General features: G+C 45.6%; 4 protein-coding genes across 4 annotated transcripts in view; 3 read left to right on the top strand and 1 right to left on the bottom strand.

Annotated features, from left to right (window-relative positions):
* Positions 1 to 12,717, top strand: part of LOC117142783 (pneumococcal serine-rich repeat protein) — a 35,098-nt gene extending 22,381 nt beyond the window's left edge. The window contains exons 3-8 of the mRNA XM_033306974.1: positions 4,678 to 7,941; positions 9,856 to 10,533; positions 10,605 to 10,750; positions 10,816 to 10,953; positions 11,012 to 11,778; positions 11,837 to 12,717. Of these exons, the coding sequence (XP_033162865.1) occupies positions 4,734 to 7,941; positions 9,856 to 10,533; positions 10,605 to 10,750; positions 10,816 to 10,953; positions 11,012 to 11,778; positions 11,837 to 12,248 (5,349 nt within the window). The 5' untranslated portion in view covers positions 4,678 to 4,733 and the 3' untranslated portion in view covers positions 12,249 to 12,717. The remainder of the gene's footprint in view (positions 1 to 4,677; positions 7,942 to 9,855; positions 10,534 to 10,604; positions 10,751 to 10,815; positions 10,954 to 11,011; positions 11,779 to 11,836) is intronic.
* A 709-nt stretch (positions 12,718 to 13,426) lies between these two features.
* On the top strand, positions 13,427 to 15,460 carry LOC117145239 (probable cytochrome P450 12a5, mitochondrial). The gene is made up of 4 exons (XM_033310815.1): positions 13,427 to 13,537; positions 13,663 to 14,153; positions 14,206 to 14,653; positions 14,710 to 15,460. The coding sequence occupies exons 1-4, from the start codon at positions 13,466 to 13,468 to the stop codon at positions 15,307 to 15,309; spliced, it is 1,611 nt and encodes a 536-aa protein (XP_033166706.1). The 5' UTR covers positions 13,427 to 13,465; the 3' UTR covers positions 15,310 to 15,460.
* A 531-nt stretch (positions 15,461 to 15,991) lies between these two features.
* LOC117143582 (probable cytochrome P450 12a4, mitochondrial) lies at positions 15,992 to 18,062 on the top strand. The gene is made up of 4 exons (XM_033308330.1): positions 15,992 to 16,063; positions 16,219 to 16,709; positions 16,770 to 17,217; positions 17,279 to 18,062. Exons 1-4 carry the CDS (start codon positions 15,992 to 15,994, stop codon positions 17,876 to 17,878), a joined length of 1,611 nt encoding a protein of 536 aa, XP_033164221.1. The 3' UTR covers positions 17,879 to 18,062.
* Positions 18,063 to 18,116: 54 nt separating this feature from the next.
* On the bottom strand, positions 18,117 to 26,885 carry LOC117143583 (phosphopantothenate--cysteine ligase). The gene is made up of 5 exons (XM_033308331.1): positions 26,143 to 26,885; positions 24,469 to 24,912; positions 21,118 to 21,303; positions 20,911 to 21,048; positions 18,117 to 20,651 (listed from the first exon to the last, which is right to left on the bottom strand). Exons 1-5 carry the CDS (start codon positions 26,266 to 26,268, stop codon positions 20,604 to 20,606), a joined length of 942 nt encoding a protein of 313 aa, XP_033164222.1. The 5' UTR covers positions 26,269 to 26,885; the 3' UTR covers positions 18,117 to 20,603.
* Positions 26,886 to 27,534: the final 649 nt, after the last annotated feature.

Raw genomic sequence — 27,534 nt, 5'->3', positions numbered from 1 at the left:
TCCTGGAATATCCTTGGCGAAAATGAACATAAAACATTTCTCCGTAATCAACTAAGCTGCTAAAAATAAACCCAAACTTGGCCTGCGGGGCCTTGGGCTAATGCTGTAAGGCCTTTTGGTTTAGCGGCTTAGCAAGTATGGCAACTTCAATTAACCCGACATGATATGCCGGCGGGCATCGAATGACTGGCAATATTGGCAGCTGGACGCGAAGCTGTGAGTCGGGCTCGTTACTCGGGTTAATTGACAGGCGGACAAGTAACTTTTGGCCCAAACCATTTGCAGCATGTGACAAGCCATCAAGAAATCATGTCGCTGGTGGCATCTTGGGTGGTCAACATAAATATGTTCTGGCACTTAACTTCGAGTTAAATCCATAACGTGCTGGGCCAAAAGGTACCTCTAAGGTACTATCTAACAACTTTTCCCTAGCCAATCTTTCCGTTTTAATCACGCTGCCTTGACTTCTTCGTAAAGCAGTTAGTAGTCGTCAACTATGTTTATGCTTAAAAGGCTTCAAACAGCCAGCGGCACTACAGTAATTTCCACTCCCTCTCCACAAACAACTTCTTCACAATTTAATTGCTGCTGCTGCTGGATGTTGATGTTGCTGCTGCTGCTGTGTTGCTGCTGCAGCTGCTGTTGTTGCTGCCTTTTTGTTGTCATTATTGTGGTCGCACAAGTTTGTTGTATTACCTGTTGACAAAATTGCCCTGCTGCCTGCACCAACATCCGGCAAGTTCTCGAGAGGCACAAACAACAACCCGAGCTAATGGCAACTTTGACTTGGCTTTAATTAAACAATCTCCCAGCGAAATTTCTAGTGTTCGGTTGAGCTCGTGTGAACAGGGAAACGAAAATATTTTTGGCATATGTTATATACATACATATCATATATTTGATTGCTACTTGGCATTGAAAACTGCACAGACAACCAAGCCATTTATGTTGGTAACTAACTGAAAAAGTTGGTATAAAAATAAAAGATATTAATTAAGTTATGCGCTCTTTATTTCTTCGGTGTGCAATGTTTTCAACATATCAATCCGCATAAAGTTTTCTCAGACTTTTCGCCAAAAACTTTCCCACACTTGGCGAGCTCTCAATAAGCAGCTGATTAAATTTGAAAGCGTAATTAGGCGCAAAGCATGTGCGAACAATGCAATAAAACTGAAGTGCAGAGCACACGCTTGAACTTGAACTTTGAACTTCAAAGACAGATGGTTAGGATTTGAGTTTATGAGCCTTGATTCTTCGATTCTCTGCCGCAACTCAATTGGCGCCTCACCTTTAAAGGCAAATAGTTGACATTTGGCTGGCGGGGGATCGCCCACCACATCCGTTTCGTGGCAAGAGGCCCAACCCAGCGAAGAATTCTTTTTGGCCAAAAACTTCGCCGAGTGCCTCTGCATAACTTAGCCAATGTAAACAAGGAGGAGAGCATTCCGCCGCCGCTGCTTTGCATAATGCCGTGTGGAGCGAGTAGAACACAGGTGGATATGGCTGCGGATCATACGGATCCATTAGTACGTGCGTATACATAACGATAAATGTATAAATAAACACCAGAAGTCGGGGGAGCCACAGCCACGCATAAATCTCACGTGCAAATGTGGAACAAAGCTCCCGAATGCCCCGCATCCCGATTTTCAGATGGAACGATATGCATATATATCCATATAGCACCTCTGTATCTCCGTTCATCTCATCTCGCGCTTCATTTCGTTTCAATTTCGTGCTCTTGCGCTTTTCGCTTTCCTGTTCTGGCTTTAATGGGAATCAACACTCGCTGCTGGTGATTAAATTAAAAATTCGGTTCTGGAATTTTGTGCTGTGCTGCGGTTGCGGCTGAATCAGACGGCTTTAACCCACTTTCGTTGTCCAAAAGAAAAGACATCAGCTAACCCAAACAAAGACTAGGATGTGCTGTTAAGAATAGCCTTCAGAACCCTCCTGCTTTTGGCCGAAAGAAAAAAACCTGTTGGCCTCGATTGCCTGCGGCTGCGGTCAAGCTAACTGTTTTGCCCGATCAGATTATCAGCAAATACAAAATGCCAGAATGCAAAATATCGAAATTGGTTGCCGCCGGAACGAAAACGGGAACGGGTTTCATCAACGCCAGTTTCGTGTGTGTCCAATTGGCAGACAGACGAACTGCTGCTGCAGTATATGCAGAAAAATGCAGAAAATGCAAATTCAGATCAGACGGTGCATCGATTAGTTTGCAACGCCCACGAACAGTTTTCCCCACCGGAATCCATCAGTCCAAGTGAACCACTCACCTTAGATAGCAAACTTGGCTAACGAGCTGACGTCCTGGCCAGGCATATATTAGCCATCTTTGGTCAGGAGCTTAGCGCTGGCCTGAAATTTATGTAGATTTATTTGTGTAACACTTTTGCCGCAGCAACAGCAACACGCCTTGATATCTCTTTTTTCTGGCCAACAATCTTATCTGTGGGGAGGGAAACAGCATTCCTGGCTGCCAGGCCAACTGCCAAACTTGAAAAATAGCTTAAAGATGTTGTCGATGCTGCCTGCTGCAGCATTCCATTTCGAGTTGTGGCTGCCACACCATCTTCATTTCGATTGCTGCTGGCTGCTGGAACTTGGGCAAACGGCTTTCATATGGTCAAATGGGCCCCACAATTTGTTGTGCATTTTCTGCATTTCTTTTGCAGCCTTTGACAGTTTTCCAAAGGCCCGGTTATCTCAATGTTTTTCGCTCAATAGTTGGCCAACATACATATATGTGATCTGGCGATCCACTTGCTTTCCATGAGAATGGGCACAACTCTCATCGCCTTTTGCCTGTTTTTTTTTTTTATATGTTCGCTCAGCTTGTGTGTGGCCATAAATAAATGGCCAATCGATTCCGCAACCGAATGCAAATGAGTGAAAGAAAAAATGCAAACAATTAAACGAGAAAACAAAAAAATCCGTGGCAGAAATAGACATAAAAACAAACGGTAACCGCGAGCGGCGTCTAAAATTTATGGGTAACAATGCGGGCACATTCAAAAAACAAAAATACAGCAGCAACATTTAGCTGGCCCAGTTATGCAATTTGACAAACATCCCTTTTCCCGCTCCCTACCCCCCAATCATCATTCGATGCCAATTGTATCCGCGACCGCATTGCACAAAGTCGAGATTTATGCATATTAACGTCAAGTCAAAATGCTGACCCAAAAACGCAGATCTGGGGGAGCTGGTGTATGCAGCAGCAGCAGCAACATCTGCATCTGCGGCAGAAATCAAGCGTGGCAGCAACAGAAGTCGAGCACTCCGGCCACATTTAACAATGGGTCAACTTTCCTCGGCGCTGGCGTTGATAAATGTTGCCTCAAAATAAGCCACAAACTGTGATGTTGCTGTTGCTGTCATCTTCATTGTTGTCGCCGCGACAGCAGCAACATGACAAAAAACACCAGCAACACCAGCAACACCTTCGAATTTGAGCGCCTAAACTTGGTGTTTTGGTTCAAGTGACACACTTGCGTAGATGCTCACAGCCATATGAAGAAGTTAATGGCTTAAAGAGCTCAAAATAGTTACATTGTTAGCGGCGGGATGGCGATGTTGCCGCTGGGAGTTGTGTAAAGTGGTTCACTAGAAACGCCCCAAAATTGTCGGAGGCATTCTAAGCAGATCTACCAGATAAATCGCATAATTTGGTAGCAAGCAATTTGATCTACCAATGATATGACTACGAGCATTCAAATAACAAAAAGATGAGCTACTTTAAAGCGTTAGAAATGGGTACACAGAATAAGTGTAGAGAGTATATACAGGTTTCCCATTCGAGTTCTCACAAATTAGTCATTAAATTAGACCTATAATGTTCTACAGGAAACAGTGTGTCTTTGTTTGAGAAATTATCAAAATGAATGGTTAACTCCTTAAATGGAAACCAGTTTGCCTTTGAATCACTTCTAGAAGCTCTGACCAAATAAATACGCCAATTTCGAAGCTACAAATGAGTTGTCTGTCTGTGTTTAATTTGTGTGGCACTTCCTAGGTTTGTTTTTTGTTAGGCATTGCTGCGGCGCGTAGAGTGTTGCACATGCAGTTGCAGTTTCGGCCGTGTTTAGAAAGTCATTTGCAAACAGTCGACAAAATAAACGACAAACAGTAGCCATGCAGTTAACGAAATGCAGCTGCAACTGGCGATTACCCAACCGCAATCGATGGTTTTTCCAGGGAGAGGGAGATGTGACAATCACAGTACTGTAAATTATGTGGTTGTCAGCCCATCTATCCATCCATCCCATGCTCTTTTCCACCATTTCCCAACTACCAATTGTGGCAGTCCATGAAGTCAAGAGCAGCGGCGGCCACATCATCATCAGCAAAATTTCAATAATTCCATTATCAAGATGAAGATTGATTGATAAGCTGCCTGGACAAATGGCAGTGTGTGGCCATGATTTCGGGGCTGGATGATGACCACATGGCACAGTCGCAATTGCTGGGCTCAACTTCTCCACTCAATCAATATTGAGTCATGCGGCAGAAGTTGAGATTGCGTTGCAGGCGGCAGTGAAAGTTAATTGTGAGCTTGCGCAATATTTTGCAAAGAAAGTTTAGGCTTACGAACTAACAACCTCATCATCATCAAACCATAGCTCACGACCACTTAACTGATTCAATGTTTTTCCCATTTTTCCCTTGCAGAATATGGCCTAAGGTTGTTTCGTCGGCGGGAGCAATAGCAATAGCAAGTGTCAGCGATGTCGTCCTCGATCTGTTCGCACTTCACCCAGAATGCCTGGAAGAAGGATTTGTGCTCGAACTGCTTCAAGTCCAAGGACGAGCACAAGGCAGCCGCTGCAGCAGCCGCCTCCAAAATGGGTGGCGGCCATAAGCCGGACAAGGAGGTCAAAACGGATTACCCCAACAAGCACAAGACCCCGGCGAAAAGCATCATCAAGAAGGCTTTCGGCGTCAGACTGACCGGGTCCAGCACAAGTTCCAGCAGCTCGGGAAATGGCTCTGGAAAATCCGTTAACTCAAAGGGCGGCAAGGTGTGCTTTCCCAAGCAACTGCACGAAATCATCGGCTATGGGGGCGAGTGGTCGGAGGACGATGATGACGATGACGATCACGATTTTATGAACCTTGGCAATGAGCACGATGACATGGCCATTAGCGAGACGGACGACGAGGAGACCAAAGAGCTGAAGAGGATTACCAGGGCCAACACCGACTTCAACATGAACAATGGCAATCTGCTGGGCGATGCCGAGGAGAATATCAAGAAATCCTTTGCCGCTTTAAAACTGGGAGCCCCTCAGGTGGACAAGGAGGGCAAGAAGCAGACCCTAACGATCAATGTGATGCCCTTTGGCCAGCCCATGGGCAAATCCGCACCAGCTCCAGCGAAAACGGCGCCCGCGGAAAGCAAAAGCACAGCCGCAACATCAGTTGCATCATCGTTGGCTGGAGCAACACCGGCAAAAGCCAAGCCAGCGACCATAACCACAGCCACAGCCATCAAGAGCAGTAGTACAACTACTGCAACTGCCAGTGTTACCAAAAAGGTGACCACCACCCTAACGCCCACGCTAACCATGGCCAAAAGCACAACGGCCAGTGCAACAGGGGCAGCTGCCGCAACGGCAACTCAATCGCGAGATGGCAAAGATAGTCCGCCCATTGAGCGGGCGATGGAGAAGTCACTGCTGGACGAGATCTCGGAGACATTGGAGCAGAAGCAGAAGCTAAGTGAGACAAATGCATCGGACGCATCTTCAGGCGGAAGCGGCAGCAACATCTCCACTTCCGCCAGCAACAGCAATAGCCACAACAGCAGCAAGATCAAATTCGAACTGAGTGCGCTGAGTGACTCCCCGAAGCCATTTCTCGACCTTAAGAAGCCCATCGCACGGAATGCGCCCATCACCAGGGACCAGGCCAAACCCAAGGTGAACGTGTGCCACAAATACTCGGACACGGACAGCAATTGTTCGGATACGGAAAATGGCGTATCCGCCTACTATGATGTCGTCGAGACCCAGTTGAGCTACGAGAATCTTCCCGATGGCAAATACTCCGAGCAGGTGGGCGTGGCAACTGCCGCACAGACAGATAGTTCCGGCAATTCACACTACTCCAGCTCCCAGTACATCACGGATATGCTGCTCAGTTCGAAAACCCGAGCGGCTAGCTACAATCTTCACGAGGGCAACTTTATGACCAGCAAGATAACGTCCGATGGTCTGATCGTCACCAAGTGCAGTTCGGATGACGCCCTGGACTCCACGGGCAGCAGTTTCGATGGCAGTTCGGATGAGGAGAATGCCTACAACATGATTCGCAGTGAATCGGATTCGGGAATCGGCATCAGCTTGGGTAGCGAGTACAAGAATTTGGGATTGGCGAAGGCCACAGCGGCCAGTGGGGAAAAGCGTCAACTTCTGGCGGAGAAGAAGCTGAGTGCCAGTACCAATAACTCAGACTACGAGGATATACAGATAGGAGATCAAGCTGTGCCCAAGCCAGCTGTTAAGAGCCGGGAGCTACATGGCGAACCCGATGGCAGTGCCGATCCGGACAACAGTCTGGAGCAGAATCAAAAGCAGGCGGTTGAAAAGGAGGCGGAGCAGCAGCTTCCCGCCCTGCCAAAGTCACCGCCACCACCCATGAAGATCGATGCCAGGCCGTCGTTCCTACATGGTCTCAAAAAACCAGAACTCCCGGTGAAGCCACTTGTCAATAGCCATCCCAGCAGCAATGCTACCAGCAATGGCAGCCAGCTGAAAAGTTTCCTGGGCAAACGACAACCCAGCTGCGCCGAGCAGCAATTCATCAGCCAGCTGCAGTCGGCCATTTCCAAGTCCAGCGAGTGTCTCCAGTTGGCCAAAGAGAATCTAGCCGCTGACGAAGCCAAGCTGAAAAAGGGCAAAGCCCCGAATCCGCCGCCAGAGCCAAAGCTTAGCGCTCCACCCACGCCGGAGCGAGATTACAGTCTGGTAGTTGAGTTCGAGCAGGCGACAAAGGCGGCAGCAAAGCCAGCGGAAAAGGCCACGTCATCAGGTGAGACATCATCATCATCGTCATCTACCGAGAGCCAAGCGACAGCAACAGGTGCTCCCGCCGGATCTTCAGGAGCAGCAACTGTTACAGCTGCATCTGCAACCAACAACAGCAGCCTTTACACCAGGAAGCCAGCTCTTCCGGTGGCGGCAGCAGCTCCCGTCATTCGGGAGAAGGACAAACGCGAACGGGCCGTGATCAATCCCAAGTTCCGGAGTCTCAACACCTTCGTGATGCAGCGCGCCAATGCGGCCAAGCAGATGCAGCTGCAATCGGCCAGTTCGGTTCTGAGCCTCAAGCAACCTATGACACCGGAGCCAACGCCCCGGAATCATCGTCATCTCTCCATGTCGGAGGAATGTCTGGCCGCTGCTGGGTTGGATAAGAAATCTCCTTCTGCGTCACCGCCACAGAAACAAAAGTCCAAGTTCTCCATCAAGAAGTTTCTGCGCATGGGCACCAATGGAGGCAAGTCCGGTGAATCTTTGGCCAAGCGGGAGACCAGCGTGTATACGGAAATATGCACCGGAACCGAGGAGGGCAATGCCTCTGGAAAGCCCCGTCTCGTGATTATCCATCCCATCGACATCAATCCCACGGCCGTGGAGGTAGTGAAGGATATCACAAAGACCAGTGATTCCGTTTCGGCCCAGACAGTGGCCGTGGTTACGGCAAAGCCACCAGCTCCGCCCCTTCGATCGAGCGCCAGTGAGGGACAACGCGCCCATGAGGCCAACAAGCCGGCACGCCCCCCGCCGCCCAAGAGCGCCGAGCTCCGGCGGAAGCAGAAAACCGAACTGACCGCCACGCTCAGCGCCAGCAGCGTGGACTCCAATGTCCTGCCACTGGCATCCGGTACCGGATCCGTGAAGCTGAAGGCCGACAACGTCTACGCCAATTTGGGTAAGTTAAAAAACAAACTTATATTGTTAAATCAGTTTAAAAATCTGTTTCAAAACCTTTTAAATAAAACCTTTTAAAAGTAAATGTATTCACTAGTAAAACCTTCTTTGATTAAAAGGGTTTTTAATGTTATAGTATATTCAATTCAGTTAAAGAGGAAAAACAAAAGTCTTTGGCCAATTTGCCATAATAGGCTAAATGTAGACCAAATAAGCCTTTTATTCGCACACGTTTTTTGTTGGTTTTTAGACCACTGAGATTCCTGCATAATGAGTAAGCGGAATTCCGCCACTCATGAAGTCAATTTCAATCTCGTTCCCATTGACCCGATTCCATGAGCTGTGGGCGACATACATACATATGTATGTCCCCTTTTCCCGCATCCATTTCTCCCGACCATTGTGATCGCATTCCGAAAGAAAGCGTAAGCAAATCACGTTCACTGACAGCGCCCAGAAATTGGGCGACCTTCAAAACAGAGCCAGCTCATGTATCGTATGTACATGTATCATATGTGGGTCTGAAGGGTTTCGGCCACTTCACCCACTTCCTTCTGCCAACTTGTTGACTTCAATTGCAGCCACAAACACGAAACGCGAGAGTCGAAACACAAGAAACACGAATAAAATTGCAGTAAATGGTAAAAGCTGTGCCAGCAACTCCACGGAAAGTAGAACCCAAAACCCAAACGCAGAACAAGTTACGCATTTTAATCAATATAACGGGCGAACAAACAAATACACTCAGCGTAGTACGGATACAGGTACAGGTACGCCACTTATGACCATATCCGCCGCATCCAAACGAGTGTGATGAGCCGGCTCGAACTGGGTTAAGTGGCCAAGCCAGAAAGCAAAATATTTTGCCAGATGAGCGCTCGAGTAAGGCAACAAAAAAATCGAAACGAAAATAAGCCAGGCCGAACCAATGAGGTAACCAACCACATGTTGATGGCGGATAGTTGGTCGGTGGAAAGAACCAAATGGTGAAACTGCCAGACTGGCGGACCAGAGACCCATTTCTTTTGGCCTGACACTTTGCGGTCAAAGCGAATGCGGCAAGAACTTGTTACACCTGCCGCTGCAACTGGCACCTGGAACCTGGTCGTGCTATTAAAGCTATACTCCAGACCCCAACCTGGAGCCATTTGTTAGATATCGAGGACGGTGAAGAGCCAGAAAGACCCAGATCCGAGAGCAACCTCATTCGAGCTGACCACCACCACCAGCAGCAGCAGCAGCAGCACCATGCGAATTGTAATTTGGCACGAATGTGGGTCAAAATCGCAATTAGTACTCACAGGTTGTCTAACTACTTGGCCCCCAGGTGAAGAAATTCGAGGGTGGAGCCGGATTTTCCGCAATTCTCGGGTGCCAGCAAACCAGAGAACTGCAGCAAGCCACTGGCACTCTAAGTTCACCCGCCAAACACTGGGTGTCTATATTATATTGTTCTTTTTTTTTTTTTGTTTTTTTATTATTTAAATAAATGTATTATTTTAGGCACTTGCCTTTTACTGATTGTTTGTCTTCTTTATCCTCCGTTATGAGTGGCGAGTGTGATCGGCACCCGCGACGCAGAGGGTGCCCGCACACCCGGGTGCTTGTCTTCACATGCAAATTTTGACTTACAAAATACAATTATTAATTAATTCAAGCGTTGCACTCAAATAAAATAGTATAACTTAATAAAAATCTGATTCATCACAATATATCTTAAAGGACTATAAAATTTTATATTTTTCTAACTAAAATCTAATATAATCCAATTTTGATAATAAGTTTTTCATAATTTCACTAAATTCCATTCAATGTTGTTTGCACATTCATAATAATCAATTTTGATGAGTTATTAATTACTTAGACTAGTAGCAATACATCTCAAGGAACCATTCAAATTTTCTATGTTTCACAGGGGAAATCCGCTCATCGATTGCGCCCAGAAAGCCGGAGCGCACGGCCAGCATGCGGGAAAGGGAGGCCCAACTGGAACTGGTGCGCAAGCGCGGAGTCCTCACCGACACTATCTCCATTTGCTCGTCAAACGGTGACAATGTAGCCACGGATCAGGGCAAGACGCTGGGGAAGACCAATGCCAACAGCAGCAGCAGTGGTCAGGAGGCAGGAAAGTCCGCATCGACTGCCAACAGCAGGACCAGCACCTTTGAGCGCATACCCCAAAAGAAGAGCGAACCGAAGATGTCGATCTCCAGCAAGCTGGAGATCTTCGAGCAGCGATCCATGGATGCAGCGGATGCTGCCCAGCGCAGCAGTCTCAAGGACTCAGTCCGCAAGATCAACAGCACCATCGATAGCTATCTGAAGGACAAGCGCGACTATGAGAACATGTACGAGTTCGTGAAGATGGGTTCCCCGACGCCACCAGCTGCCAATGGAAATACCACACCCACGCCCTCCACATCGACTCCTCCTCCGCCGCCCACGCGCAGCAACATCGATCTGTCCGTGGCTGGCCAGAGATTGACCCAGGCCATGAGACGTAACAACATCTACTCGGACACGGCCTCCATTGCCAGTTATTCGCGCAGCGAGTATGGTCCGGTGCGAAACTACGGATTGAACAACAGCTTGGGTAGGTTATAAGATCCTTGCTAGAAATAAACTCATAGAAACTAAAGTCTAATACCTAATCCCTACTTTTAGCCAACATTCCACGCATCATCTCAGCCTCTTATGCGGGCAGTGAGGTGGGCGAGTTCGATATCTATGCTCCGTACAGCTATTACGGTAGCGAGGCGGGCGGCGATGTGGCCACGGACATCAACGACAGCGTTTGGGGCATGCCACAGGTGAATTCAATCTTAACATTAACTACAGCCAGGCATAAACTTATTAAAAACGTTTACTTTCGCAGGCCAACAAGAACCGCAGCAAGGCCACGAATCGTTTGCGCATGCGCAAGGGACGCAGTGTCGTGCACAAGACCATTGAGGATAACTACACCGCCGTGGTGGTGGCCAATCACGAGGCCCTCGCCCAGGTGCTGGATCAGGTGGGCATATACATACTAATCATTTAAGACAAACAAAACTAATTATATTCCTAACCAGCTTCAGCAAACTCCAGTGGTGCCGGCCGCCTTGCGTCCACTGGCCAATGCCATCAACTTGCGCTACGAGGACTTCACCATTTTGGAGGGAACCCAAGCATTTGTGGTGGGCAAGAAGGCCTTCCATGCCGCCCTGTGGAGCTCCTCGCCCGTGACCTTGGCCCTGTCGGCCGACTGCAACCAGCTGGGCGGCGTGGCTGGGGAACTCAGCCAGCTGTCGGGCGGAGTGAGCGATGTGCTCAACCCGGTGACCGAATTCTGTGACCTGGTGCCCAGCTATCAACTGCCGCTGATGCCCTCCACGGAGGTGACCCTGCTGCAGGCCACCATCTCGGTGTTGCCCCGTTTGCAGCTGGAGACCCTACAATCGATCGGATCAATACTCAAGGGCAAGTCGCAGGTGCTGGACAAGAGCAACTTCAATTTCCGCGGCTCGATTCCGAATCTCAGTGGCCTGAAGGATGGAAATGGTTCAATTGCTGGCAATCTTAGGAATGTAGTCTCGGTGCAGAATCTAAGTACACTGAACGAAGAATCCTCGGCCACGTCGATGGGCGCAGAAGATGGGTCAACGAATGCAAATGCCATGCCTGCATTCGATGATGTGATGACGCGGGAGGTGGCCTTCATCATGCTGCAGCTGGTCAACGGAATGAAGAACCTGCAGGCCAAGGCGATCGAGGAGACGCCGCTCAGTCTGTCCAATGTGGTGCTGTCCAAAGACATGGACAACAAGGACGCCCAGGCGCGACTCTGTGTGCTGCAGGGGTGAGTTGAGATCAAATATTGTCTATAAATCTTACTGATAATCGCTTTGCCAATTTAGAAACAACAATGACGACGATGAGCCCATGGGTACGCTCTGCAAATGTGCCCACTCGGCCTTGACCGACATGCTGCCCGCCACAAAGATCACGCCCATCCTGGCGGACATTCTGCAGCAGGAGCGAGCCGAGTCCCTGTCCAAGGCGAAGGCAGTGCTGGAGTTCGTACTGTGGGGCCCTTCGGATGTGGCGCTCACCGGATCCGCTAAGGAACGGGAGCTAGCCCTCCAGCGCTGGCTGGATTTGGAGAGGGCCACCGTTCTGCACGGATTGGTGCGTACCCGGGTCGAGCTGACCGTTTACGACGAGTGTCATTTGATGTTCCTCGTCCGCTCCACGGCCAAGATGATGAACGATGCGGCAAAGATCGTGTGCAACTACCAGCAGATGAATGGATCTGCCAGCCAGGATTAGTTCCACTCAGTTTGCCAGTTAAGCCTGCTCAATGCTAAAGGAATTATCATTTAAATACTATACGAAACTGTCATAGACACTTAGTCCTTAGAGTCAACGAATAATATCTTCTGAATCGCTCCATAAAAACATACTATACGTACATATATCTATATCTTTGCCCAGCGTGCCAAATTGTTTCGCGCGGAAATTGTCATGTAAAAATATGCTTAACGAATGCAAACTCAAACGATTTGTGCAACTCTAATTTATTAGTAATCTATTGTTAAGTCATTAATCTAAACGAATATTTATATATCACTATTCGAGGACGAAATGTTGTATACTTCATAAGATGGCAACTGTGTACTATCTGTGAGTATGTCAACAATTTGATAAGCGAAACTAAACTTTTTGGTGTTTGAACAAATACATACATACATATATGGTAAACATAAATAAAATACAGTCTAAATAAATAAATGGAAAACTAAAACACAGAACTTTTATTCTTCACAATAAAGATAATCATATTCCGCGTCACAAAAATACGTACCTCACCTAATCAGCGATCGAATGTTCAATTTTTCTGATGCAATTTTTAATACTTGTAAACTTAAATTTTGCAATTGAAAAAAACTGTTTGTCAGCTGAATTGGCGTTAGGAAGCCAGCTGATTAGATAAAATATTCGCCCAAAAACTTACTCTCTTTCGCCGAACAATTGGTTTGAACCTATGCCAATAGATTTGACCACTCCCATCAGCGATATTACTTATTATTTGATTTGGGTATATAAGTTAATGGGCATTAACGTGCATGACTAGAAAAACTATGATTTTAATGATAACACTAGATACGTTGTTATTTATTACATACAAAATATATATTATATACTTTTCGATCTTTTTTTAAATATTTCACCACCATTTAATGCTTAAAGATATAGTTCCCATCCATTAAAGATAAATCTTAAAAAAAGGTATATTCTAGTCGGAACTAAGACGCAGAAATATACATAAATATGTATATTTTAATGACCGAATGTTTGCCATATGTTTTCGTTAGCAATTCTCAAAGCGAACCTGTTTGCTGCTCTCTCTCTCCGAAAGTATCTTTGAGGTTGTTGTTTTCCTCAAATGTATAGTAAAGCTCGTCCGGCACAGATATATAAAGCTTATAAAACAGACAACTGGTATGAGTAGTTTCACTTTGACCGCGAATTAGACAGCGTGCAAAATGTTGAAAGGGCGTATCGCACTAAATATAATTCAGTCGCAAAAAGCCACCGTCTTCTCAGCATGTCAACAGGTAAACAAATAATAATGTTTTGTTTTAAAAACAGTGGCAATTTACGAGTAATTTGAAATGAGAATGTACAATAATGTGTATGTCTACGTGAAAAATACCTAACTCTTGATTGGATCATTTTCCAGCGTTGGCAGACAAATGTGGCAACAGCTGAGATCAGAAACGATCCGGAATGGCTCCAGGCCAAACCCTTCGAAGAGATTCCGAAGGCAAATATCTTGTCCTTATTCGCGAAAAGCGCACTGCCCGGTGGGAAGTACAAGAACTTGGAGATAACGGAAATGATGGACGCCATGCGCCAGGATTACGGAAACATATTCTTTTTGCCCGGAATGATGGGAAGTGATGGCTTTGTGATGACACACAACCCAAAGGACTTTGAGGTGGTTTTCCGCAACGAAGGTGTGTGGCCATTGAGACCGGGCAGCGATATAATGCGCTATCATCGAACGGTTTACAGAAAGGACTTCTTCGAGGGTGTTCAAGGAATCATTCCCTCGCAGGGAAAGTCCTGGGGAGACTTTCGCACCATTGTGAATCCCGTGTTGATGCAGCCCAAGAATGTGAGATTGTACTTCAAAAAAATGTCGCAAGTTAACCAGGAATTTGTGGAGCTGTATGTACTTAAAACATTTCTCAATTTTCTGCATTTAAATATTTCACATTAGCATTAAAGAAATAAGGGATGCCACCACTCAGGAGGTGCCTGGCAATTTCTTGGAAACCATTAACCGACGGACTCTGGAATCCGTATCCGTGGTTGCCCTGGATAAGCAGCTGGGTCTGCTTAGGGAATCGGGGAAGAACAGCGAGGCAACCAAGCTCTTCAAGCACCTGGACGACTTCTTCTTGCACTCAGCCGATCTGGAGATGAAGCCCTCTCTCTGGAGATACTTCAAGACACCACAGCTCAAGAAAATGCTCAAAACAATGGATGGTATTCAGGAAATTACTCTATCGTATGTAGATGAGGCGATCGAACGCTTGGAGAAGGAGGCCAAGGAGGGTGTGGTACGTCCGGAACATGAACAGAGTGTCCTCGAGAAACTTCTGAAAGTTGACAAGAAAGTGGCCACCGTTATGGCCATGGATATGCTCATGGCGGGAGTGGATACTGTAAGGAATCATACATAATTTATGGAGTTTATAATAGGAAGATTATACATTTGCAGACTTCCAGCACCTTTACAGCGCTATTGCTGTGCCTCTCCAAAAATCCGGAGAAGCAGGCCAGGCTCAGGGAGGAGGTTATGCAAGTGCTGCCTAATAAGGATTCCGAGTTCACTGAAGCATCGATGAAGAACGTACCCTATCTGCGTGCCTGCATAAAGGAATCCCAGCGTATCTACCCTCTTGTAATTGGAAATGCACGCGGGCTGACTAGGGATTCCGTAATTAGCGGTTATCGCGTACCTGCTGGTACCCTTGTGTCCATGATTCCCATTAACTCCCTCTACAGCGAGGAGTACTTTCCAAAGCCCAAGGAGTTCCTGCCGGAGAGATGGCTGCGAAACGCCAGCGATTCCGCCGGAAAGTGCCCGGCCAACGATCTGAAGACCAAGAACCCATTCGTATTCCTGCCCTTCGGTTTTGGGCCACGGATGTGCGTGGGCAAACGGGTCGTGGAAATGGAACTGGAATTGGGTACCGCTCGTCTGATTCGCAACTTCGACGTGGAGTTCAACCATTCCACAAAGAATGCTTTCCGCTCCGCTCTGATCAACCTGCCCAATATACCACTCAAGTTTAAGTTTACAGATGTGTCCAGCTAATGTGTTTTATATTAGATATCTGTTGTGATAAGATAATAAGTATTGTTAAACGAATGCTGTTTCTACATATATACATCATTGCATTGAAAAGTAATTAAGTCCTTCTGTTCGAAAATATAACAAATAAAAAATGAAAATATTTGAAATAAAACTATTGCAAAAATTTCGAAATTAAACGCCTCGAACTTTTACTAATAAATATCTAGAGAGAATTTAGCTATGGCCAAACATTTCCCCAGCATGGAAATTATTAATAGTCATGGTGACAAAAAATTGCTGGCATTGACACTGACCGATATGAAAGGGGCAACCCCCGAGTTATATGTGTTTGTTATATATGTAGTTATATAGTTCCATTTAAACATTTTTTTTTTTAAATATAATAATTCTGCATACTTGCTTCCAAAATCTTTTTGAATTTGATTAAAAACTAGCAAACTCTTTGCTCAATTATTAATTGAATAAATGATTTTGTTTTTTTTTTTGAACTACCAAATAAGCTCTCCGGAACCTGTTTATACGCCCGTTCTCCGTGGGGTCGCTATCTCTCTGTTTGTGTGCTGTTATCAACCAATTAAGCGGCAAAGCTCGCGCGGCCTTAGGACTTAAAGTCAGTAGAACGAACGCACGGTTCACAGTTTTGTTTGGGCGGTGAGCCGGAAAAGTTCTAATCATCGCGAAAATGCTAAAAGTGCGCAGTGCTCTATCATTAATTCAGTCGCAAAAAGCGACTCTCTCGCTCGCCACTCAAAAGGTGAATGCTTGTATTTAATATAAACAACTAATCTAGGAACTATCAGTCCGTTTATCTTGAGCTGATTTTGCTTCATATTTTTATTTTGCTGTTTAATTGCTCAGCATACAAAGTGCTCCAAAATATATATTTATATCAATAAATGATATTTCCAGCGCTGGCAAACTAATGTGGCGACTGCCGAAGCTAGAGAGGATTCGGAATGGCTGCAGGCAAAGCCATTTGAGCAGATCCCTCGACTCAATATGTGGGCACTGTCGATGAAAATGTCCATGCCGGGTGGGAAATACAAGAACATGGAACTGATGGAGATGTTTGAGGCGATGAGACAGGACTACGGCGATATATTCTTTATGCCCGGTATTATGGGTAACCCACCATTCCTAAGCACCCACAATCCCAAAGACTTCGAGGTGGTATTTCGCAACGAGGGTGTGTGGCCCAATCGTCCAGGCAACTATACATTGCTCTACCACCGCGAGGAGTACAGGAAGGACTTCTACCAGGGCGTCATGGGCGTCATTCCCTCACAAGGAAAACCTTGGGGCGACTTCAGAACCGTCGTAAATCCCGTGCTTATGCAGCCAAAAAATGTGAGATTGTACTACAAGAAGATGTCGCAGGTCAACCAGGAGTTTGTTCAGCGGTAAGATACATTCACAAAAGCCGTATAATATATTCTTAAGATATAAAACTTCCTCTACAGCATTCTCGAACTGAGGGATCCCGAAACTCTTGAGGCTCCCGACGACTTCATAGACACCATTAACCGCTGGACCTTGGAATCCGTATCCGTGGTGGCCCTGGATAAGCAACTGGGTTTGCTCAAGAACTCAAATAAGGAAAGCGAGGCACTCAAGCTCTTCCATTACCTGGATGAGTTCTTTATAGTATCCGCCGATCTGGAAATGAAGCCCTCGCCGTGGCGCTACATTAAAACTCCCAAGTTGAAGCGATTGATGAGAGCTTTGGATGGTATTCAGGAAGTGACTCTGGCCTACGTTGATGAGGCTATAGAACGGCTGGACAAGGAGGCCAAGGAGGGCGTGGTGCGTCCGGAGAATGAACAGAGTGTGCTCGAGAAACTGCTGAAGGTAGACAGAAAAGTGGCCACTGTCATGGCCATGGACATGCTAATGGCAGGAGTTGATACGGTGAGTTATTGGTATTACGATCTTCAAAAGCCGTCTTGTAATTCAACATTTTGCATTCCAGACTTCCAGCACCTTTACAGCGCTATTGCTGTGCCTCGCAAAGAATCCCGAGAAGCAGGCCAGGCTCAGAGAGGAGGTGATGAAGGTGCTGCCCAACAAGGATTCCGAGTTTACGGAAGCATCGATGAAGAATCTTCCCTATCTGCGCGCCTGTATAAAGGAATCCCAGCGATTGTATCCCCTGATTGTGGGAAACGCTCGCGTCCTTTCCAGAGACGCTGTCCTCAGTGGATACCAAGTGCCAGCTGGTACTTACGTGAACATCGTTCCTCTGAACGCCCTGACCAGGGATGAGTACTTCCCACAAGCATCCGAGTTCCTGCCGGAACGCTGGCTGCGCAGTCCCAAGGACTCGGAATCGAGGTGTCCGGCGAATGAACTGAAGTCAACGAATCCATTCGTATTCCTGCCCTTCGGATTTGGACCTCGGATGTGCGTGGGCAAACGCATCGTGGAAATGGAACTGGAATTGGGTACCGCTCGTCTGATTCGCAACTTCAACGTGGAGTTCAATTATCCCACGGAGAATGCGTTCCGATCTGCATTGATCAACTTGCCCAATATTCCGCTCAAGTTTAAATTCATCGATTTACCCAACTAAGCTATAGATAAATTTGGCAAAAAAGCGATTTATGGATGGTCAAGATATAATTGTTGTGATACCATTGAGCCAGTCCATAATAGTTCTAAGGCAACGAGGCGACTTATGAAAGCACAAAAATCATATTAAAATGTCTTAAATTATAACATTAAGGCGAGTGTATGTAAATAAATACTATGGTTTAAAAACGACATGTTTCCCAATCCATTAGTAAATGAAACACACAGTCGTTTGTCTATACATTTAAAGCTATTTCATTTCCAGTTTAATACACATTCAAATATATATATATTGATGTATCTTTGTAGATGTATATGTATACGGATACTAGACCTTAGTACGGCATATGGTACATTTTTTGGTAAACATTTTACAACAGTTTTACAGTTAAACAGCTCATGGATTCCGGTAAGAAAGAGGGCAGGTGCAGTGACCAAAACTGCATTGCGTACAATAGGATTTGGGTGTTTTCGTTTTCAACAATAAAATAGTTATGTATCTAGCTTAGAGGGCAAAATGCTTGTAGAGAGTAAATATTCAATGGAAATTCCTTTGTTTCGTTTTATATTTTAAGGTATACATCGAGATATACACATATACATATATATATATAGCTTGTTCGTATTTTTTCTAATTTTGTTCTTATCGGTTGGTCCAAATTGGATATTGAAACTTTAACGAATTGGTTCACTTGGTTTTATTCCCCGATTGGATAATATAGTACATGTATGTATAGAGAATAGATTTTATATACGTAGATGACTTGAAGAGTTGTTGAACTTTTGATTTTCTTTTTTATTGAAATTCCTTCATGTACTTAGGCTTAATAAATCTTGAATTTCACTAAGAATTTATCCGGACTGACCGTTCATCAAATGCAGTCCTAAGTTACGGATATGGAGAGGTTCTTCTCGAATTTACATGTATGGTTCGAAAACTTATTTGTTATTTAAGTAGCTTAGTTATGCTTAAGCATGCTTAAGTATTCTCTTAGTAATCATTGAGAAAGAAAAACACCATTTGCCAGTAAAAGCAAATACCATCCGTCCGCAGTTCCCATCTTGTTCGCACACTTGGCTAGTTATACATATTTTATTGTACGCAACTCATGTTGGCAAACTGAATTTTTATGTTTATACTTTAATGCACAATCGATATACGCGGGCAGAAGTACACATGGGGGGAGTCTTGATATGTGGGTGCACACACTAAGGTAGCTGAGGCCATAAAAACCCCGAGCAACAGGAAAGTGAAAACGAAGGAAATGCGGAGCCTGGCTTAAGTCCTAAGCCACATGTGTGATTGTTTCCCCTGTTCGGTATCTGTTCCCAGGACTGTGTTTGCGGTGCGTGCGAGCGCAATAAAATTTAATTTGATGCAGGCCCCAACAACGCAGAGACCCAGCCAACCATCCCAGCAAAACCCACAAAAAATGTGACGTCACAAAGAAATGTGAATTTTTTGCCCGGCCCACAGAACGAACGAAAACAAAACGGCCGGGCACACAAAGCACTGCATAGTTGTGGGCTGGAAAAATTAAACCACAAATGCGGGCGGGACGGAAGTGGTTACAACTCCATGAAAGGAGGATACAAATCCACCGCCAACCCTTCACCACAGGCCCGTTTAGACGGGCCGCATGGAGCTTATGGCCGACGGGCGTGGCAACGACATAACATGCTATAAAAATGTGGAAAGGCGGCCGTCCGCAAAGGACCCTGAGGATACGGATGTGGCAAGCCAGGCCCCAGCGCCAGTCTATCTTAGCCTGGCCAAGAAATAACTCAGTGCCTGTGTGAGTGTGGGATGTTAATTAGGTTGCGCTACGCCGCTTTCAAACTCAATTCGAGGTGCTTTAAGCTGACCTTTGCACGGTGGCACTTGACCTGCTTGGGATAGACAGGCGCCAAGGCTTGGGCCGCCATAAATTTGAGCCGACAAGGACATTAGACGGGCAAAGCTGCCACTCTTTTCCAACCCATATATGCAAAACAGCAAATCAATTGTCGCGTCGCCTGCCACTGACACCAGCACCAGTTGTCCAGGGACACAACGTCCGGCAAATTGCGATTGCATGCAGCTTGTCGCTGCTCCGATTTAAGGATATCAAAACACACGTGTTGTGGGGGATTTAAATTCCAGTGCGCCGGATCGATGCTTCATTAAATGTATAAGCATCATAAGCTCTGTCACAAACATAAATCAAAATCGCTTATTGATGTCTGCGCAACACGCTGCGTATACTCGATGACATAAACGTGCCGGCAAACAAAGGCAGATAAGAAAAGGAGCCAAGGGAATGGCGGATACATACAAGTGACATCATTTCTCAGGACAACAATAAGACCAATACATTAACTAATACAAAAAGAAAAAATAACAACAGGAGAATGGACTAATGGAGCGGTGCCACCTCAATTATGAGGCGCGACCATAAATAGATAGATAAATTGTGGCGGGAACTCAAAGTCAAAGGGCAAGGATGAAGCGAATGTAAATATCTGTCATCCACATTCCAGTATACACTATGGACTATATAACCTGCTCAATATTTGCGGGCAAAGCCTGGCGTGCCCGGGTTCAGAACGCGGCAATAATGCGAGCTGGTCACGCAATACGGATCCCGATCCAGATCGCCGCCATCCTCGTCCTCGTCACCGGTGGCCAGTTGTTGATGGTGGTGGTGCTGATGCTGCGTCTGTGGCCTCCGGCGCATCGACAACGGTCATTGGCGCTGTTGGGCGTTGCTGATGAACTCGCCGTGCTTTTGCACCTGAAAAAAATCATAAAAATAAGTTAGTTTGAGCCTCAAATATATTTTTGTTAAGTAGGCGAATAATGAATGGTTCATGAACAATCAGAACTATTTAAAAGCAATCTTTGAACATGATAGGCAAGCTTATTTAAAATAGTATTTACTTAAATATTTAGAAACCCTAATTGAATTTCCCCGACTTTTACTTGCTCTGCTTTAATGCACATTTAAGCACGAAACGGACACATTTGAGTTATTATGGCACTTATTCACTTACCACATCGGCCACGATGGGCTCCTCGATCTCGAGTCCTTGCAGCGTCTGTTCGCGAGTCAAATGCAGCTCGTAGGAATCTGTGGGCGTGACGAACACCACGCGATGCTTGCGTGTCTGCAGCACATTGGCAATGACCAGCTGGATGATGACGCGGAAGAAATTAGGATTCGTATTAGGTGTTTCCCGGCCGGCTGCGAGCGAACTCACCTTGTGCTTGTATTTGTTGAGGCTGTCACGTGCCTTCACAATCAATAGGCTCTCGTCCGTTTCCAGCTTAAAGGACACCACAAAGGCGTGCGGGACCCACAAGCTGGCGAGGGGCGCCAGCATTTTTGGCACCAGCTGCAGCGAAATCGTCGGCGCTCCATCTCCTGATTGCATTTTGTGGGTGGGCTGAAAATCCGTTGACAGCGGTTAGTGTTTTAATGGAATGATGGGACCACGTTGCGTATACGCGATGTGATGCGACGCGATGGGATTGGTTCGGTGGTTGGCTGGTTCGTTGCCCACAAAAGCCAACGCGGCAACATCCTCTTAAATGGAGAGGACGAGCACACACACAATGCAGCACACACACACACAGACACTCGCACGCACACTCGGGCAGCAAAGTGTCCTTGCAAAACACACAGACAAACAGCGAAATGAAAGGCCAGGGCTGTCTTTCAGCTTTCGCTTTTTTTTGCGTATTTATTCGCTTCTTTTTTGTTGCCGCCACGTGGCATATGAATTACAACTAATTGAAAGCATAACTCAGCCGTAATGAGCTAACGACAAACGCCTGGCTGCACATCCTGGGCAAGGTTCTTTTTAAAGCCTTGCTAAAAATATTTCTCATACGCCATGTGGACTGCCAGCAACTTGTTGAGCGCCCCCTGTCTGTTCTCATTAACTGGGCAACGCCGTAAGCTGCTCTAAGCTGCTGACCAGCCTCATTTATCCGGCATACAAAAGCGGGCACAGCCGGACAATGCGGTCGGACAAACGGACAGGCGTACGGACAGCCGGACGGACACGCCTAAGTAGCCGGGACATTGGGCGAGGAGAAATGAAAAATGTAGCTCAAGGCACTAAGTTGACAACGAAAAGCGAAAGGAAATGCGAAATGCGATGGGAACTTTAAGCTTTTGGGGAACGTTTTTTGGGTCGTGGTGCTCCGTGGGGAATGCTAGCAGCTGTTGACATTGAATTTGTTTTACTTGCTTTTCCAGCTTTCCCGCTTTGCCGCTTTTCCCCCCTAAAGAATTCAACTACACTATGAATGTGCGTTGAGGCGTGCTCTTGTAAAATCTTTTGATTTGATTTGCGGATTTCGGCACGTCGCCTTTTGTCCTGCCTCCGCTTAGTTTACTCTTTTAATTTTCTGTTTGTTTTTACTTATTACGAGTACAATTTACATTCGGTTCAACCAGAGTACATACCGCCCCGGGCGCTGAATTAATTCAAATTGTAAAGCAAGTTGCCTTCTGTCCCGCCCCACTTCCGGTGCATAAATTTGTAAAGGCTTTTAGGCCATGTTTTCGGGAAGGCGTGTGCGTCGCGTTGATGCGATTGTGAAATTCAATTTTTAGTATCATCTCGAAAGTATATACAGTATATATACAGTACATAAGCCAATTGCTATGTAAGCAACGACAAACTTTGCCAATTGGCTTGGCAAACGTGTCTGGGCTGCGGTTTGACTTGTTAAAATTCAGTACGGGAGCTGACCTTGGCTTTAAGGCTAACGAAATGGCGACCCGATCTCTGGGAATGAGTTTTCAATTTTCCAAGCAACTCTGTCCGACCAGCTAGCTAATGGGGGAAAATAGATTATAGTTGCCTACTTTTGAGCTGGCAGGCAGTCCTTGAAACCACTCGAAAAACCGCTTGAGCGCGCTTCAGTTTCGATGCATCGAGCTTGACTGCTTCTATTTATACATCGCCCGAGAGGTTATTATGCAAATTCGAATCGATCGTGGGAAAATCGAATTGCCAACGGCGAAAGGCTCCGAGCAGCACTCAAAGATGATGCCAAATATGCGCATAAATTTGAGTAGACACGTGCATAAACATCAACAGGCCATTTGCGCCATTTTCGCCATATACCACATTTCACCCAAGGCAATGTGCCGTGAGAGCAACTAACAATTTAATCAAGCGAACGGACCATTTGTGGCCAAGGCACACGTGCAGATAGACACATGTTCCAGGCAGCGACAAAGTGGGCGGGCGAATGTCTTAAGCGAAAAAAGCGAAACGGAAATGCACGAGCTGAGCGGAAACAAGGCGTAGGAAATGCCACGACGATGCTCGGAATCGGAATCAGAATCAGGCTCACATGGCTGGCGGTGGCAAGACCATAGCATCCAGCAAGTGGAATACAGATTGTGTAAAAACATAAGCCTGATGGATTAAATTGTTTGCTCTAAACAGTTTCTAGTTGTGTTCTACCCAAAAATACACTCCTTCCATAATCTTAAATTAATTGAAGAACATTTCCAAAGCATATTTTTCAGCATACTTTGCATTTCTCTATTGATTTAAACTGGCAAAGCTTTAAAACTGGCGGAAAACTTTAGAAAATGATTTAGAACCAGCCAGGTTCCCCCCGGGCATTGGAGTGCTATAACTTTGACCTCGACTGTGCACTCGAATAAAATGCATGTGGGATGTGGTATGCAAATGCAAAACGGGCGGGTAAATAAGGAGGGCTGACATGCGGAGCCATTCACGCCCCACCAATGGACATTTGATGCACTTGAAAGCCTTTTGCTGCTGCGCCAACAAGTCAGCTGACAGACGGCGGAGGATGGGCTCCTGACAGGTAAACACCACCCAGCTGAATGAACAGAGGGCTGGATGAAAGCGAAAGGTGAAAGGAGACTAGAAAGGCGCTAGATGGGTGGAAGGCGTGGCGGCAATCTAGTGAAGCGTGGAACAGAAACACGCTAACAAGCAAAATTATGCAAATCAAATTATACGATGACAATGTTAAGGCTGCTGGCGGACAAGGCCACAAGGCCAGCGTGAGTGACACTGACAGCCTGTGATAAGGCTCCTGCTGGCCAGCGGATGGAACTGGAGGAACTGGAGAGGAGCTGGAGGAGCAGCAGCAGCAGCCATAGTTGACTTAGCCCAGTCGAACGTCAATAATGTGGAGAGGAAATGTGTCACAGACCGGGGACTTGCACAGCGACCGGGAATCGGAAGGAGCACCAGGCACAAGGGCAGCGAAAACAACTAGAAACACACTGCGAGGAAATAGTAGTTTAAAGTGCATTATACATACATATGATACATTCCATGCATCAGCATTTTGATTGACGCTTTCGCAATGTCAACTGGTAGGTGCTGCTTTGAAAATCAATACGAATGCACAATCACTATGCAATGGCCTTAATTTAGGTACAATGTACTAAATCCTTAATTTTCCGCAGTGCAGCTTTGGGAATCGATAAAAACCAATTTCCACTCACTCATTCCGCACTCGTCGCAGTGAGGAGCGCAATCAATTACGAGATTTCCCACATGACCACCCACCCGCCTCATCCGGCATCGTCCGGAGTCTCATCTTACCATCATGTCCTCGGGTATGTAGAAATCGGATACGGCTGCGGCTAGATAGAGCACGGCCCGCTCCTCGAAGGCGGCCAGGCACTCGCAGGCGGCGCGGAGCAGCCACATGTAGTCCACCACGCTGGTGAAGTTCACGTACAGGATCATCTGCGTTTCGCGGGCTATCTTGTACTTGGCCAGCACCGGAGCAAACACGTCCACCGAGTCCGGCTTGATGGCTATCGTCGAGCTCTGGCTGTTGTCCGCAATGTCCAGCATGTCGAAGAACTGCTGGCCGGTGAAGTGGCGCGTGAAGGGCTCCAGCGACTTGTGGCGATGCATGAAAATCACGGCGTAGTCGTGGTCGAGGAAGTATTCCGCCGAGGCGGAGCCGCGCGTTCCAGCACTAAAATTGTCCACAAACCGCACCGTGTTGTGCTCCAGGGGAACTGTGGTGCCACCGGACTGGAATTGTAGCGCAAATTAGGGCTATATTAGATAAAGTTAATTATGGTACTTCTGTTCTTTGCTCCTATTTAATATTATTTATTCTGTTTCCTCACCTCCCATGTTGTAATTAAAGCTACTTTTAAATTCTATTCTCTATTTAATTTTCATGTTCAAAAAATGGGGTTAAATGACCGTGTAGGTTATACCCTTTACTCGTAGAGTTGAAAGGACATACTTGAATCGCTGAAATCCTTGTAATAACAGGAACACTAGCTGGGTGAATTTGTCTGTCCGTTCTTTTGTCCGTATTTCTGTCCGTATGAACGCTTTGATACTTGTAACTACATAAGCTAAACCATTCAGTTTAGATACGATTCTCTACGATTTTCAGACTTTCTCTAACCATTTTTACTAATATTAAATACATATTTTTTAATGTTCTTCTTAGTAGCGGTTATCTGATGGTCGAAAAACTCGACTGATTCTCTCTTGTTTTGTATCTTTTATGTATTTTCTCCCCTTTAGCATTCTTTCTTATGCACAATAACAGTTTTGTGAAAATCATTACTATAATTTCTTATAAAACAATTTAGAATAACCAAGTTACTTGCATGTAAAAGGAAATATTTAGCAGCATTTAGTTATTCAAATCAGGCAAATAAATCAGCAAGTTGGTCATAAATCTTATAGAGAGAAACTAATGTGCCTCGTTCTTAACTATTTGCGTAAATCATGTTCGGATTAGGCTGACCCCCAGTGAATAAACACCAGTTGACCCACATAATTTCATATTTAACTTTGAGCTTTAGGAGGCGAATAAAGTATCTGCAAGACTTGCAGATATTTGCAATATATATTATTCATGCATAGCAGCTTTTTAAAGTGGAAAAGCGTGTATACATTTTGGTTATTGAAACTTAACTAAGATTAAATTTTTTAGATTTAAGATTAAATTAAAAACTACCAAAAATGTGTTCTTTGCTTTTAAAAGTACAAAAGTTTAAAAAACACTTAGCAATTTTTGTTTTTTCCATTCACAAAATGCTAATTGTTTATGCATTTCTGGTGCCCCTTGTTTTCGAACTTTGTTCTAGCCAATTTAAATTTATTCACTTCCACACTTTACACATTTGTTTTTAATGCCCCATGAAAGCTTTCACCAGCTTGGGCAGTTAATTAAGGGAGTACAGTGGCTCTTTAGTGCTAATCCTAATCCTAATTCGGATTTGGACCATCCCAGCTCACCGTGACGAGGACGATGCGATTCTGGAGCTTGTTGTGCCGTTCGCAGAACTCCTTGAGCAGAGAGCGATTGTCCTCGAAGTCCGCGGGTGGCAGGTGCGTGTTGTAGAAGTCCTCCCAGTGCGTCATGTTGGCTTATCCTTTGCGCTTGTTGTTGTTTTATTTCTTTGTCGACCTGCTGCTAATTGGCCGACAAACGGAAGCTCGAAAATGAACGGAAAGTTGCCGTTTTCCGCCGGAAACTATGCACTGCCAATTAATAAACACAGAATGTGCGAAATGGCAACCAAAATTAATTAACACACGCACTGCACTATTCGGCGTACTATCTTAATTGATTGATTCGTTTTTGCTTTTGCTTTGCTTTGGTTTGCACTTTCCGAAATGCGAGGGGCGGAATATGAGCGGCAGGGGGCGGGGCAGGGGCTGCGGGTGGCGCTGCTTATCAATGGAACCGTTAGAGGGGAGCGCGCGCGAGGGAGAGCGGAACGGAGCGCTCTTAAAAAACCGCAGAGAGAGAGAGAGCGAACGAAAATGCTGAAAAACGCAGCTGTGGAAATGCGATGCGATGTGCACGGCAGCAAGGTCCACGGGATTCTGAACCGAAAATGCGATGGACGGCGATTGGATGGTGGAGCGGGACGAGCGGGAATGCGGACAGGCGCACTCAAATCCGTATCTTTATTCGCACGAAACCTCGGGGTTCAAAGTGCAGGCCAAAAAAAAAACGCGTTGGCCAGGTAACAGCTGATTGCAGTGTTGGACAGGGACGAATTGGGGGCATTGCGAACTGGTTCCGGCGCATGCAGCAAACTTGTTGCTTGTCAAGATTCCGTTTTCCATGTATCGTTCTAATGAAGCTATACAAAGGTTTAATTTAGCTATTAAGTGAGTTGGATAACCACTTTTGCCTAGTTATCTGTCAGCTTGAAGGTGTTTTGGTTGAATATTCTTATTTGTGAACTAGTTCTTTATCTTGTGGTACCCATGAGCAATCTGAGCAAAGTTGGCTGCGCTTTAGTTATTCTTCCAGTGTTGTTAATTAAGAAAACGCGCCTAGTTCAAATTCAAAAGCGTAAATATATGTACGAAAACAAATTATTTCAATTTTTAAAGGATAAGCTTTTTTTATTTTAATGTTAAGAAAGAATAATAGATTGCATTAAAAATAAAAACAAAGTAAATGTATGATAGCATGTTAACTCCAAAAATACCTTATTCCGCTGCAGTTCATTGCGTGTGTAACTCGTTCTTTGTGTGGTTATTTTTGATTTAATGGCTTACATGAGTGTGTTAAGTGTAAAAAAGATTTATATCCAAAAAAATTCAAAATGAATCAAACACACCAGTTAACTCTTTGGTTATTTTTAAATTATTATTTGAAAACCAAAGAGC

This window comes from Drosophila mauritiana, chromosome 3R (genome assembly GCF_004382145.1).
Source record: "Drosophila mauritiana strain mau12 chromosome 3R, ASM438214v1, whole genome shotgun sequence".
NCBI classification, from domain to species: Eukaryota; Metazoa; Arthropoda; class Insecta; order Diptera; family Drosophilidae; genus Drosophila; species Drosophila mauritiana.
Note: the sequence above shows the minus strand (reverse complement) of the source record. Positions and strands in the feature narration are given on the sequence as shown.